The sequence below is a fragment of the Scomber japonicus genome, chromosome 2, assembly GCF_027409825.1.
Source record: "Scomber japonicus isolate fScoJap1 chromosome 2, fScoJap1.pri, whole genome shotgun sequence".
Lineage (NCBI taxonomy): Eukaryota > Metazoa > Chordata > Actinopteri > Scombriformes > Scombridae > Scomber > Scomber japonicus.
Window position 1 is genome coordinate 18,877,429 of NC_070579.1, and position 15,189 is coordinate 18,892,617.

General features: G+C 36.7%; 1 protein-coding gene across 1 annotated transcript; it reads left to right on the plus strand.

Moving 5' to 3' along the window:
• The first annotated feature begins 2,320 nt into the window (after positions 1–2,320).
• On the plus strand, positions 2,321–4,900 carry odam (odontogenic, ameloblast associated). Its single transcript, XM_053326324.1, has 9 exons — positions 2,321–2,380; positions 2,457–2,492; positions 2,581–2,646; positions 2,852–3,061; positions 3,187–3,243; positions 3,334–3,465; positions 4,527–4,563; positions 4,681–4,739; positions 4,865–4,900. Exons 1-9 carry the CDS (start codon positions 2,321–2,323, stop codon positions 4,898–4,900), a joined length of 693 nt encoding a protein of 230 aa, XP_053182299.1.
• Positions 4,901–15,189: the final 10,289 nt, after the last annotated feature.

Below are 15,189 nucleotides of genomic sequence, written 5' to 3' on the forward strand. Positions count from 1 at the left end.
AACATTACACCATAACAACCAAAAGAGAAAAACATGATAAAGATAAAGATAAAAGTGCTCCAAAGCTCAAGGCTTCACCAATAAACACACAGATTTCCTAAGACACGGAGTGACCAATATAAAAATGGCTATTGAGCCAAGGATATAATAAATATAATAAAATATTTTCTTGGCTACAAAATATAAATAAATAAATAAATAAATAGATTTAAGTCATGTGCAAGGTGTGTATAGTTAGAGCTTATTCAGCTCAATGATGGCAGCAGGAATAAAAGTGTTGCGATAGCGTTTGGTCTTACATTTAGGGACCAAATACCTCCGTCTGGAGGGGAGAAGCTGAAACTCACAGCTCAAAGGGTGAGAGTCATCATTTAAAAAAGAAAAGGCAAACCTCTGTAACTGTCTGGAATACAGGGATGTTGGGGAAAGCTGAAACTCACCAATCAATAGAAGGGACCATTTGACAATTAGGTTCAAGGCATTCCTCCCTTTTAAAGATGTGTGACTGACACCAAAGAAAAAGATAACACAGATTCAATAAAAGCATGATAAAACAATGGTTCTGTCAATATGAAAGTGAGAGAGCTTCCTTAAACAGTGCAGATGCTGTTGACCCTTCTTGCATACAGCGTCATAGTTGCCTTAAAAATTTAATTTGTCATCTATGACTAGGATTGCACCACCTTGATAGTCTGATCTTTGATTAAAGTGTATTCGTGCATATGGGTGTTCGTCCTGAAATCAATATCCATATCTTTGGTTTTTGCTACATTAATTTGGAGGTGGGACAGTTCACACCATTACAAAAACCGCATACTTTAATAATGAATCAATTTTCATCTCTGCTTTGGCACATGTTTGTGTATAAGATGTATAGAAGTAGCTACAAAACACAGCCTTGAGGTGAACCGATAGATGAACACTTTCTGTCAGAGAGAAGGCCATTTACTTTTACCCTCTGTGTTCTGTTGAAATAATATGAAACCACAATAACGTGTCAACACTGATGGACTTATAGCCCATAACTGACCCCGATGTGACCGCATCCTGGTGCAACATGAAAAATGTGTAATTTTAGCACATTGAAACAATGAAGGCCAGGGAAATAAAATAAATAACTAATTTAGGTGGAGAATAATTCATACTAGTGGAGCATAATTTTGCTGTACAAGTTGGTTCATCTTGATCTACATAGGCCTAAATCCACATTTAATTTCAAATGATTCCTTCTCAGTCCTTCTTCATCTCAGAGCATACATCACTGAAATCACAACCAGGACAGTAAATTAAATGTCTGTCAACATTCATAAACAATTGAAAGTAGTCTATTCTTCACTACAAAGGGTCAAACACTCAGCTGTGAAAAGGGCCAATTGGTCATATTTAAGTTTAAGTTTAATTTCAACTATAAAAAACATTAAAGTGGATCACAAAAACCATTAAAAAACTTTGAGGATAAGAAAAACCTGTGTAACCATATGTACCTGGGTGTATCAAAAAACGCACCGCAATAAAACGTTTGACCTAATCATGTGTATTATTTCAAATGTCAGTCTAAAACATTTTAACTTATAAATATGCAGCCTCGCTTCTCCAGACTGACCCTTATTAACAAATTTGCTGGTTTGCTTTTACAGCTTTCTTAACATGAACACAGTCAAGCAATGATGGGCATACTTACCTACACCAGTCTGAGCACGCTAAAGAACTGACAAATGCCTAATTATGAGCTCCCAGCTCCTATTTTCCATTTTTTTTTCTCATGACATGCCAAAATTCCTGTTGGGCTTAATGCCTGTAATTACAGACTAAAGTGCAATAGTTTTAACACATAAGCATAAACTTGACTTAAAACACCTAAAACTGAAAGTTGTTCAGTTACAGTCCATTAAAAGTTTAGCTTAAGTGGAAAGCCAATACAATATTAAATTCAGACACTTAAGGAGCTTGTAAACATGTCGATGTAGACCATACCATGGAGTTTCAGAGATAATAATATACTCTCCTCATGCATGTTGTAAGTGTCTGAGCCTGATGAATCTAAAGCCATGAGAAACGTCTGTCATGCTGACCACAAATTGTCTGGATGGGTTGGCGTTGGACTATAAGAGCTCACATGGAGAGTATTTAAAAGGAATGTGGACCAGGTAAGGAAACACACAGAAAGGGAAACCAGTACCGAAGAAAAGGTAAGACAAATTTATATCCCTTACATTCACAGCAAGACATTCAGTTTATTTTAATAAGATTGACAAAATGTTTTAAAACTATGGAGTGTTTTTAAAGACCTGAATCATGTTTCTAGACACACTAAGACATGATGAAGCTCCAGACCTCCCTTCTGTTGATCTGCCTTTTCAGGACAAGCTTTGCTCTTCCAGTAAGTTAAATCTCTATGTTGCTTTACCATATAGCTTGCATTATCAAAAATGAGAGTTGTTCTTTTCGTTTTACAGTTGCAGATTGGAATTCTTGCAAGCAACAGCAATGAGGTAAATACATTTGCTTTAAAGTCTCGTCAAATTGTTGTCCTTTAGGAGCATCAGTGCTGAATCTCATCCAACACTTTTGTGTTTTTAGATCCTGGGACTGAACGGACTAACTCTTGCAGCTCTTGGACAAGCACAGGTCCTTGGACAAGGACAGGTACAGGTAGCGCTCCGCTACTGTGATGCTTCACACTAACCATCACTTTTCCCTTTACTGCCTCCAGTTACTGCATTTATCAGCACCAATGTTACATGCCTTCCTCTGTCAGATTACTGTAAGAAACATAAAAATAGAAATTTAGAAGGCAGAACATAGAAACCAAACCAAATCCTTTTTTCAATCTCCTTTTTCCAATCTCCAGGCGTCTGAGGTTCTGTTCATTCCACAGGTGCTTAACTTGAACCCTCAGTTGGCTGGTCCGTTCATTCCTCAGGGGGGCCAGTTGCCCCAGTTTATTTTTCCCGCCCAGGGCAACCAACTGACACCTGGAGTCCTCCCCAACGGTCAGCAGGAGCAGCTCCCATCTCCACAGGACCCAAATAATCCTCAGCAGGCCCAAATTCCTATGCAGGTAAACTACATTGATCGAGTTGTGCAGTTATTTTGTGCAGTTATCATTGTAATTATCATTATCAACTGCTGCAAGCCCCTCATGATAATATGCAGAATTTTGTCATTGTGTTGAATCTCCTACAGACGTTTCCACAGTTCCAGTATCCTGCTTTTGGATACCCTCAGTTTACCGGACAGCAGGTACAAAGTCAAACATGTTGACCTGAGTAAAACATCAAGATCTCTATTTAAATGCCTTCTGCAAATTCAAATGAATTTTGTCATCCACAGGGCTTACCTTACTTTCTGACTCCTTATGGCTACCCACAGCAGAGGAATAATGTGGTGCTGCAGCCCAACAATGGTAAGATGGGTCAGCGGAACCCGGAGAAAACTACACAGAGGCCCCAGCTCCCTCTGCAGGTGAGACATGCAAGATGACTTCAACTAAAGAAAAGAAGGTTTCTTTGTGCTTGTTGGTAAAATGTAACTGATCATTTATTGTGTTCTGAAAATTTAAAGACACAAGGAAATGCTAGTATGAAAACACATATAACTATTGTGTCTAGCAGCTGTACTGATCCAGCAGACAGTGACTAAAGAGACTTAGTGATAATAACATATCAGGAAATGTTAAGTCATGGCTGTGTGGATGCGGGCGCTGTGATGTAATGATGACTATCCGTCATTTTGACCACATGCAGTCTGGCTGGTTTCATAGTTGACTGCTTAGATCATGCTTAAATATCCCATTTGAGTTTTGAAAGACGGACGAGCCACAAGCTATGCATTGATATGACTTTTTTTGTAGCTCTTGTCTCTCAGTGCTGCTATTTGCTACACTATTTATGATATAGATAACAGGTGTGAATTGGGGTTGCTTATGTGTGTTTTAATATTATTTGATGTGTTTTGTTTAGTAAGACTTTATTGTACACGTCCATTTTACACTGATACTCACTTTTTAGGCATTTGTGTAGTTTTGTGTGTCAAACCACATATCAGCATATTAGGTTGTTTCTTAAAAACTTTTTATACTGTACTACCAAATTACGCAACCCTTTCAAAGAAATGTCCTAAGAATTAGTTACATAAAGGCTAACTTATATTGAAACCACTTGCTGACATAGTGTTTGACATACAAAAGTAGTGTATTTCCCATCAAAAGTCTATTTTATGAAGAATCTTTGCTAATTATTAACTATAAGCCCAAATAATGAATCACCATGTATCAGCTAAACCAACCCAATTTACAAGTTTCCAGTAAATTGTGTTAATGATGGTTTTATTGTTGTATATTTATGGAAGTTTCTTTTTTGTTTTTGGTCTGTTTATGTCCATGTTTTACATCTGAGGACCCCTTCAAACACACAGATGGGATTAAAATAATACCCAGAAATAGTACATGCATATATTTAATAATATTAATTATTATATATGATTATTTTTGTAATCAAATTGATACGCATTTCTTCCTACTTCAGCAGCCTTCCCAGCCAAAGGTACAAACAGACAAGGTGAGTGAACTTTTACAAATCAATTCATGATGCAAGAAATGTGAGGATTTCAATTTGATCAAAGAGCTGTGTGTTAACTTTGTCTTACCATATCTATATCAGCCTCTGGGGACAAGGAAAGAGTCTACTACCATCCCTCCTAATCCTCGTGGTGATGCTTCTGGCCCTGGGGTTGATGAGGTATGACTTTATATGAAGACAAGGAGCCTTTAAAGCTGATATACAAACACTGGTGTATATTACATTATCACTGTCATTTCATGTGCAGGGTTTGATTCTGATTTGAATTTTTAATGTTTCTCCAGGGTCAATCCAACTTCCCCTTCCTGTTTGAGCCTTAGATTTCAGCTGGGAAATAACAACAAGGTGATTCAGTAAAATTGATGAAATTTCTGTGTTTATGGTCACAGTCACTGCAATATCACTCTCCAGCAAAACATGCTGTAAAGTGCAATTTGTCCTAGTACATTTTATTTGTATTCAGGTGCTTCTTGTATATTAACTGAAATTGTCTGACTTTTTTTCAGGAATCTGCTTCACATTGTAACAAAACATCCAATAAAAACTTTTGCCAAAGAGCATTGTTAGAATTTTATTGTGCTGCACAGACACAGTTGGGTTTTACAGGAAAATACAGACAATACAAAAATACATTAATGATCTTTCAGAGTTTACTTATCTAAAGTTGGCAGATCAAACTTAGAGCTGTTGGTGTCCTCCTGAGAAAAGTGTGAAGTATGAAATATAGTGAGCATCAGCCAGCAAATTGATGTTTGGGTATAATTAATCAGTTTCCCTGTGCTGACACGTTCACCTTTGATAATCAGTAATCTTCTTCTATATAGTCTTCCTCTCCGAAAACCTCACCAAGGTTTATCTTGAAATCAACAAAAAATGTTCAAATTAATCCCACGATCTAGATCTCAAGTCACTGAAATGTCAGTTAATGTGCTGAAAAATGCTTTTTGTCTCCTGGCAATTTCTAGATCGTGTACGTTATATTCTAGTTCAAGATAACATTAAAGTCTGGGTCTATGACTGGCACATTTACTGATGATTAAATCACTGCACATACCAATTAGGGTACACACAAGTCACGGTTCGGTCCATACCTCGGTATGGGGTCACGGTTCGGTACGGGTTCGGTACGGGTTCGGTACAACGGGAAAACAAAAAATCACATGTAAAAGACTCGCTGTTTTCATTTATTTTGAACAGACACCAATTGACTGCAAAATAAAAAATGGGTAGGCAAGGCAAGGCAGGGCAGTTTTGTTCATAAAGCGCATTGCATATACAATGGCAACTCAATGTGCTTTACATAAAACAGAAAAACATGCAATTTGAGAAACATTAAAACATACAATTAACCCCCACCCTCCACACTAATAATAAAAACAAAGTACAGAAAAATAGAAAGAGAGAAATAAAATGCTAGAGAGCAGAGACAGAGCATTAAATATAAGATTGCAGCATAAAATAATGCTTTAAAATCATAGAGAGCAAATGAAAGATTCAAATGTGAAGTGCTTTAAAAGAGCTCAATCATAAGCACAGGAGAAGAGAAGTGTTTTTAACCTGGATTTAAAAATGTTCACAGTTGGGGCTGATTTCAGTTCTGCTGGTAGCTTATTCCAGTTGTGTGCAGCATAACAGCTAAAAGCTGCTTCACCATGTTTAGTTTGAACTCTGGGCTCAACAATCCGACCTGAGTCAGTAGATCTCAGAGCTCTACTGGGTTTATATTCTACTAACATGTCATTCATGTATTCTGGACCTAAACCATTCAGTGATTTGTAGACCAGTAGCAAGGTGAGTGGAGTCATAACATTTAACAAGTTGTGAATTTCTAACATTAGATTTATTTGGAAAAGGGTTCAGTCCAGTAGATGGATGCTGGCTGACGCTGAAGCTTGAGGCTTAGGCTGGATGGTGGAGTGGCAATGGTGGCAGAGCTGGAGGTTGCACACCGTCTGGGAAAAACAAAGAAAAGGAAGCTTCTCCACAAAAGGCGAAAAGAGGGGTATCAATGTGCTTTTTAGAACCTAAATTTTGTCAGCGTACAGTTTTCCTCCAAAAGAGGCATACTCAGCTTTCAGAGAGTAAGTAAGAGTACAGGTCATTTACATAATGCATTAAGCTGCAAAAAGCTGTAATAATGATACTTTCATTTTGAGCTTAACCTTGCAGCAGATTTTCAGCATGGGCCCCTTATGTCTTGGAGGTCCTCCCAGTCTCCCGAAGGGCTTGCTGGGTCTAGGACAAGGGACTCCAGGCACATCAGTCATGGCACCAATGTCAGGAGCCTGTCTTAAGCACATGTAAAGGTAAGTGGGCATCTCCTGCCTTGTCTTCTGGGATTCTGGCTGAAAAAAAGAACAACACAATTGCAAATGACAGGCTTAAAATTTAAAGTATTTGTCAGTGATTTTAAGGTCTCTGAAAGAGTAAAAAAGTAACTGCAATTCAAAAAAACTGCATAATCTCTGAAGAATCTGCAAGAAAATATGAGCATATGTGCAATGCAAATACTTCATATGACATTTTCACCGGACTTTAGAATTAACTCATGAAATCCACACATATAAATAAATCAAAACATTAAAGCCCATGAATAAAGTTATGTGTAATAAAGAGGACTGAAACAGAAAAAAAGTATTTAACACATTAATTGAAATTTATATCATACTTAGTGGAGAATCCTTTGTTTGTAATGACAGTTTCAAGACGCTTCCTGTATATGAAGAAACGTATCGCCATGTTGTTCCATTCTTCTAAACAGATTCCAGGGGGTCCTCTTTAGATCCTTCCACAAATGTTCATTTTAACAACTGATTTTCTTTCTCTGACACCAATTGAGAGTTTCCTTTGCTATATGTTTTTGATCGTTGTCCTGCTGGAAGGTCCATCCATGTCTCATCCACATCATCCCAGTGGATGGTGGCAGATTAATTTCAAGAATCTTCCAGTACATGGCTCTATTCATCTTTCCTTCAATTATATAAAGTCTGCCAGTACCATCAGATGAGAAACTGCCCCACACGTGACGATTCCACCTCCAAATATCACTGTTGGTATAGTGTTTTTTGGGTGATGTGCAGTGCCATTTCTCTTTCAAACATAGTATGTAGTATGACAGCCAAAAAAAATCTTTGGTCTTGTCTGGCCAGACTACATTCTCCCAGTATTTCATAGGCTAGTCTTCAGTAATGGAGTCTTGCTGGGTAAGTGCGCATAGAGGCCATCGTGGTGGAGTGCATTGCCAATTGTCTTCTCTGTAACAGTTGGACCTGCTGCCTCCAAGTCTTTCTTGAGCTCTTTCCGAGTGGTCCATGGCTCTTGAGCTATTCTTCTGACTATCCTTCTGACTCCCTGGTCATAAATCTTGTGAGGAGCTCCTTTGTATGACTGGTGGATTTGTGGAGCAGTGTTCCTCCCACTTCCAGATAATGACCACAATAGTGCTTACTGGAAGATTCAGAAATTTTGAAATACATGTTACATACAATGTAACAATGTTTTGCAACAATCAGGTTGCGAAGCTTTTGGAAGAGCTCTTTGCTTTTACCCATCATGAGATGTTTCTTGTGTGGCACCTTGCTAACAAAAAAAACGTTTTATATAGCCTATCAATATGTACTAACCCAGATATTAATATGCACAGATTGGAGGTAGAATTACTTTCTAACTACTTATGGATATTAGCTGGTTCCTTGCCTTTTCTTGACTTGGTGTTCTGCTTTTTCTTTGTGTGTTCAATACTTTTTTCCTGTGTCATTCAACTTTAATACACACAACTTTATATATGGACCTTAATGTTTTGATTTATTTATATGTGTGGATTTCTTGAGTTAATACTAAAGTCTGGTGAAAATTTCATGTGAATATCCTCATTGGAAATATATTCACCGAAAAAAAAGGTTGACGCGGTCAATACGTATTTCCTCCACTGTACTTATATCTGACTTCAGACATTGAGACATGCACATCACTGTGTCTGGAAATAAAACTGAAATTACTTCACATGTTGTTGCTAATGTCCTCTTAATTTACTTTAATCCCTGCTTTTAGCAATAGCACATGATGACAACAATTCAACTGGTAGCGATATTTAATAATAACAATCAGAAAAGAAACTGGGAATAGATTTTCATTTCATCTCATTTTCTGATCATTTTAGGTCAAGCCAAGTCGATTTGTATAGTGCAATGTTACAAACCACACGTTTTGCCCAGGGAACTTTACAGTCTGTACAGCAATACAACATCATTAGACTATCTATGTAAATAAGGAAAACCTCCCTAAAAAGCTCCTTTAACTGGTATAAAAAGGAAGAAACCACACAAGAAGGGATGTAATGGACGTGTAACATTTAATAGAATGAAAAAATTCTGTGCATTAATTGAGCAGCAGAGTTATTTAACGACAGCAAGGTATTTCCTGTAACAAGAGGAGTCAAGTAGATGTGCATGCCTCTTTGGGTGTTGCCTGTTACCTGTTAAAGCCACTAATTCACCTGAGTGAAGTGAAATGAACTGTACAGGAACAACAAATCCAATGTGTTTTCAAATTTGCCAATACTGAAGGGTGGAATGTAAAGACACTATATATCACAGTGTTGATATATTATCTGAATAAATCCAAACTTTTGCAGTCAACTGTGGTACATTAGTTTTTAACTGGACTATTACATAAATATGATACCATATTACATGCTGCAGGTGTGTTTTCTTTAGTCACCTGGAAGCGATTTCCTAAACTGCCATTTCCCAATGATACTCCATACGTCAATGACATGACTTCTTCTCCTGGAACTGCATATAGGAGCGACTTGCTAAAAGAACAACACTGCAACAACCTCCTCAGCCATCTACGAGATTGTCGTGAGGACTTGTCGTGAGGACTTGACAGTAACTATAAATTTCTTTTCCATATATGAGACTGGAGGAAATGTGATTTTGTTGATATTTCATAAGTTGTTTATTTTTCTTTATTATTTTCTTTTCAACAGGTGTGATCACTGAGACCATGGTGTTATCTATAATTCGCCGCTTCATAACCACCGTTTTGTTTCCTCCTGTAAGTGTAACACTATCTAATACGCATGGTTCTTATAGGCTGAGATTATTACAATGATTGTAAATTCTAACTCTGGCTCTTTCTCCAATATGGAGAGTGCCTTCTTCACACATGACAATCTATTCAGTAAAATTCACTACTGTATATTTGACCATGAATGTTTCTGATTTCCTGCTTCAGTTTAGTCCACAGTGGTGGATACGGCTGGTTCTTTCAACCCTCCTGTCACTGGTTCGCATTGTCGCCAAGATACTATCAATACCACTGTAACTACCACCACAGCAGCAACTACAAAAATCAGAAATTTAACCAGAGATCAGTAACACTATTGAGTGATATGGATTTTTGTGTCTGTTTGTATGATGCTTTAACCCAGAATGTTTTTTTTTGTTGGCCAAACTCTTTGTTGTAGTTCATATAAATATGTAGATCAAAATCAAATCATTTACTGTTGTATCCCCTGAATAAACTTCATAAATGAAAAACATGTGGACTACATATATTTTCCTTGTCTTAAAATCAAGTTCTACTACAAAAGTGTGCACCACAAAAATAGATGTATAGTTTGATTATCTTTCTATGAGAGAAAATGTGATTCACACAGAATTTAATCACCACCATTACTGTTTCCCAACACCTCTGATCATCTGTCTGATTGTCGCAAAGACCATTAACAGAAATGTTGGACTAGGCAGGTGGCAATAGTGCAAAATTCAGAATCAGACATCCAACCTGGGTATTATTAAATTCTGCATGCTTTATGCTATGTAAGATGTTTGTTCATTTATGATAAAATAATGCACACTCAGTTAAATTAGCGCCTGATTGTTTCTTTTCATTTTTCCCTGCAAGTAACTGATCTAAGCCATAGAACTGTTGGGTTTAATGTTGGTTTCCTCTCTCCCTGTAAAAATCTCAAACCAATAGCGACAATACTTACACCAAGTTGAGGTCTGTTCATAGACTTTCTGATGTGCGATGATTCATTTCTTAAGGCCCCAGATGATAAAAAAAATGAGTCAAACACTGAAATGATAGTTCTTCTTCAACTTCAACTTTATTTATGTAGCACTTTTAACACAACATAGTTGATCCAAAGTGCCTTACACAGAGGAAAATACAAAAAAAATAAAATAACACAGTAAAACCATACACAAAAAAGGAAATCAGAATGATGATAAAAAATTACTATGACAATATCAATAACAAAAGTACATGGTCATACAGCACATGGTGAGAATAGCACAAACCCATCAAGACTTCAAGTGAACCACCTTAGCTGTTTTTCAAATGTATCTATTTGTTTTTTCTCATTTTATTTATGTATTCGTTTTTTTTAAAGATAGTTAAAAGCTAGGGAATAGAAGTAAAATGTTCCACAAGCCGAGAAAAGTGATTTAAAAATCTGTGATGTCACCACAATGTAAAGCCTATGGGCCAAGAAGGCACTCACGGGTGAGGCCAGTGCGAGAAACACTAATGCTAATATTCAGTGGCCTGAATAGGCACATTTTTAGGCCTTGAATCCAGCTTCTATAATACATCCATGGGAGCTGGTCACAATGTACGGTTATAGAATACATATAAAATTATATAAATTACCTGTGAGTACAGAGAGAGAGGGATATCCTTTCATTTCATTATTATTTTTCTAAATGTCGAAATAATTTTGGGCATATTATTAAATAAGTAAAGCTCAAATTCTTCTGAAAAAGAAAAAAAGGAAAAACACAGCATGTGCTTGGTAAAATTTCTTTCTTTATTTTTAATTATTTGTTATCTGTTTCATTTTCCTGGAGGTGGAGCAGCTCAAAGACCTGCCAACAAAAGCTGCACCACTGGTGACAGCTGTAGGTTGGGTTGCAAGGCAGAGAGGAGTACCAACAACTGGGAAACACACAAAAGAAAACATTTATAGGACTTTATCAAAAAAACGCATTAAGATTTAGAGAATCTCCTGCAGATACTGACCTCTAGTTTCCCTGCACGTTTGACTCTCACGTTTGACACGTTCTCCTCAGGGACCTTAAAGAATAAAGAGTTTCATGTCATGACTTGTTGCATAAATTTATTAATTATTAATTGTTTTTTTTAATCTGAAATGTAAGTACTATAAATCATTCATCCTATCATAACATTAGAAAATACATGACATACAATATGGTAGCTCAGAGTTGACATACTGTAAGCACTTACAGGAACAGCATAACTTAAAGTTATGAAGCACAGAACAAGGACCAACAGTTTCATAGTTGAAAAACTCAGGAATCCTCCCTAGAACACAAACAGACAATTAAAATAAAAACAACTCCACTAAATTGTCAAGTTGTTCATTTGCTAAAGCTGCAGGCTGCACTTGAGAACTATGAACTGTCTCCAGTGATAAATATCTTACCTTCAGAGACATGACTGATGATGATAACAGTGATCACTATCTGAGTCCAGAGGAAGATTATGATGTTCCTGTAAGTCCGTGTGCACTTTTTATAGAAAAGTGTCTGACCCCGGTTGTCCAATCAGCTGTCAAAGATATTTAAATTGTCCTGTTTGTCCTAAAGATGTAAAAATGTGATGAAATGTATAAAGGGAGATAATCCTAAAAAAAAAAATAAAAAAATTGTTGTCCACTGTCCATGCAAGATTTGACACTAATCTCATGGCTGTGAGGTGGTGTTTACTGGACATGATTCATGTACAGTCCAGAGATTTATGTTGTTTGTGAACATGTCATTAAAAAAGTTTTTTTAAACAGTCTATATTTAACTTAATGTGGAAAAGTATTGTATTGTAAAATGTACTGAGACATATGTTAGATTTGAACTTTGCATCTCATTTTTTTCATCAAATGTAATTACTTATAAATGTGTAGGATTTAGTGGCATCCAGTGGTGAGGTTGCAGATTGCAAACAACTTCTTCAATAGAGAGTGACTGCTAAACTTGCAAAGAATTCGAAAGCCCCTTTATAGAGCCAGTATTCGGTTTGGTTCTGTGTTACTGTGAAAACATGGTGGTGCAAGATTGTTTCTTTTGATTTTTCTATACAAGGAACTCAAGCTTATCTCAGCCAGGAAACTGCTGGTTTTAATGTTGTCTCCCTGTCTCCCTGTAAATACCAACCAATAACCAACCGTAGTGACAATACTTAGTCTATGAATCACATGTTGTTTAGTTGTTGTGGTGGTGTTAAGTTGCATTAAATACTCAGTGCACCAAGTTGAGGTCTGTTCATAGACTTTCTGATGTGAGATGATGCATTTCTTAAGGCCCCAGATGATAAAAAAAATGAGTCAAACAATCACTTTGGATCACACATAGTTGATCCTGGCTCCTCGCCAGACCCTACCTCAATCTCACATGAGATTGAGACACGGTCTGGTGTTAGCCAGGCTAGAGGAGGTCAGTATCTGCAAACAATCTTTGGTCTTGGATCCAGCTCCTAATACATACATATATAATACATTCATGGGAGCTGGTCCTCTTCATTGGAGACCACGATCTTGCACTGCCATGTTTCGATAGTAGCAGAGAATGGACAAACCAAGTATTGGTTCTTCAGGGGGGTTTTGAAATTTCATGGCCACTGTAGCTTTTCCCATGCGCTTGGAAGAGGAGGGAGGGTTTACAATCTGGAACCTCACCACTAGATGCCACTAAATCCTACTCACTGAGGAAAAAATCTGAGCATTTTGACACTGCCTTTATTTATAGTAATTTCAAAAATACAAACGTTTTTGGTACATTCAGTACAAATACTAGATATCAAAGTTAAAATATAATGTGTCTCAGTACATTTTACAATAAAACACTTTTCCATAATAAGTTAAATATAGTCTCTTAAAAAAACGTTTTAAAAGCCATGTTCACAAAGAACATAAATCTCTGGACTGTACATGAATCATGTCCAGTAAACACCACCTCACTGTTTCCCAACAGCCATGAGATTAGTGTCTTGCATGGACAGTGGACAACATTTTTTTTAGGATTATCCCCTTTATAAGTTTCATCACATTTAACATCTTTAGGACAAACAGCAACATTTAAATATCTTTGACAGCTGATTGGACAACTGGGGTCAGAAACTACTATAAGAAGTGCACATGGACTTACAGGAACATCAGAACCTACCTCTGGACTCAGATAGTGATCACTGTTATCATCATCAGTCATGTCTCTGAAGGTAAGATTTTTATCTCTGGAGACAGTTCATAGTTCTCAACTAGACAATGTAGTGCTTTTTTTATTTTCTTTTGTTATGTTTGTGTTCTAGGGAGGATTCCTGAATTTTTCAACTATGAAACTGTTGGTCCTCGTTCTGTGCTTCATAACTTTAAGTTATGCTGTTCCTGTAAGTGCTTATGTCAACTCTGAGCTACCATATTGTATGTCATGTATTTTCTAATGTTATGATAGGATGAATGATTTATAGTACTTACATTTCAGATTTAAAAAACTAATCATGTGAATTCATGCAAAAGTCATGATGTCAAACTCTTTATTCTTTAAGGTCCCTGAGGAGAACGTGTCAAACGTGAGAGTCAAACGTGCAGGGAAACTAGAGGTCAGTATCTGCAGGAGATTCTCTAAATCTTAATGAGTTTTTTTGATAAAGTCTTGTAAATGTTTTCTTTTGTGTGTTCCCAGTTGTTGGTACTCCTCTCTGCCTTGCAACCCAACCTACAGCTACCAGTGGTGCAGCTTTTGTTGGCAGGTCTTTGAACTGCTCCACCTCCAGGAAAATGAAATACAAAACCGAAGAAACCCTTCACATAAAAGAATCCAATAGCTGTACACTTTTTGAGTCACTAAAATAAAATAAAAAAAGAAATGACCAAGCATATACTGCCTTTTTACTTTTATTTTCAACATACTACATTATTTATGTAATGTAATACAATTTGATACCAACAGAATCACACAAATTATAACACAATGAAAGGTTATCGCTCTCTTTTTTCATGCTCACAAGTAATTAATATGTCTTAACCCTATTTTGTGTATATTAAAGCTTTTTAGTTTACACTTTGACACTACAAGATTTTTACCATACGACAAATTGTACAATTAATAAATAGTAATATGAATAAATAAAGAGTTTAGAACAACATAAGTGCTCAATGCATATGTGTACTTATCCACCTTAACTGTCCACCACCCAGCTCAACTTTCTGGTGGTGCTAGCCCTATACAAAATACCAATTTCCTCAATCATTCACTTGAATTAAAAAAAGAAAACTATTGAAAGAATTACTGTCAAGTCATCAGACTATCTCGTACACTGAGGATGTTGTTATGGCAGTGAGCTTATCTTGTACTCACGTACAGGTATGGATGTCATCTCATTAACATGAAGCATTGTTGAGAAAAAGTTCTTAGGAAATGTTCAAGGTGTGCCTGATGATCAGATACGAAAACCACACCTGCACCATGTAATATTTGTCATTAGTTCAGATCAAAATTAATGTGCTGAGGTTGACTGGGATTTGGTGGAGCTTTAAGTGCTCTGAACAAAGTCAGGGAGTGTACATTACCAGTGAAAAGTTTCAACGCCT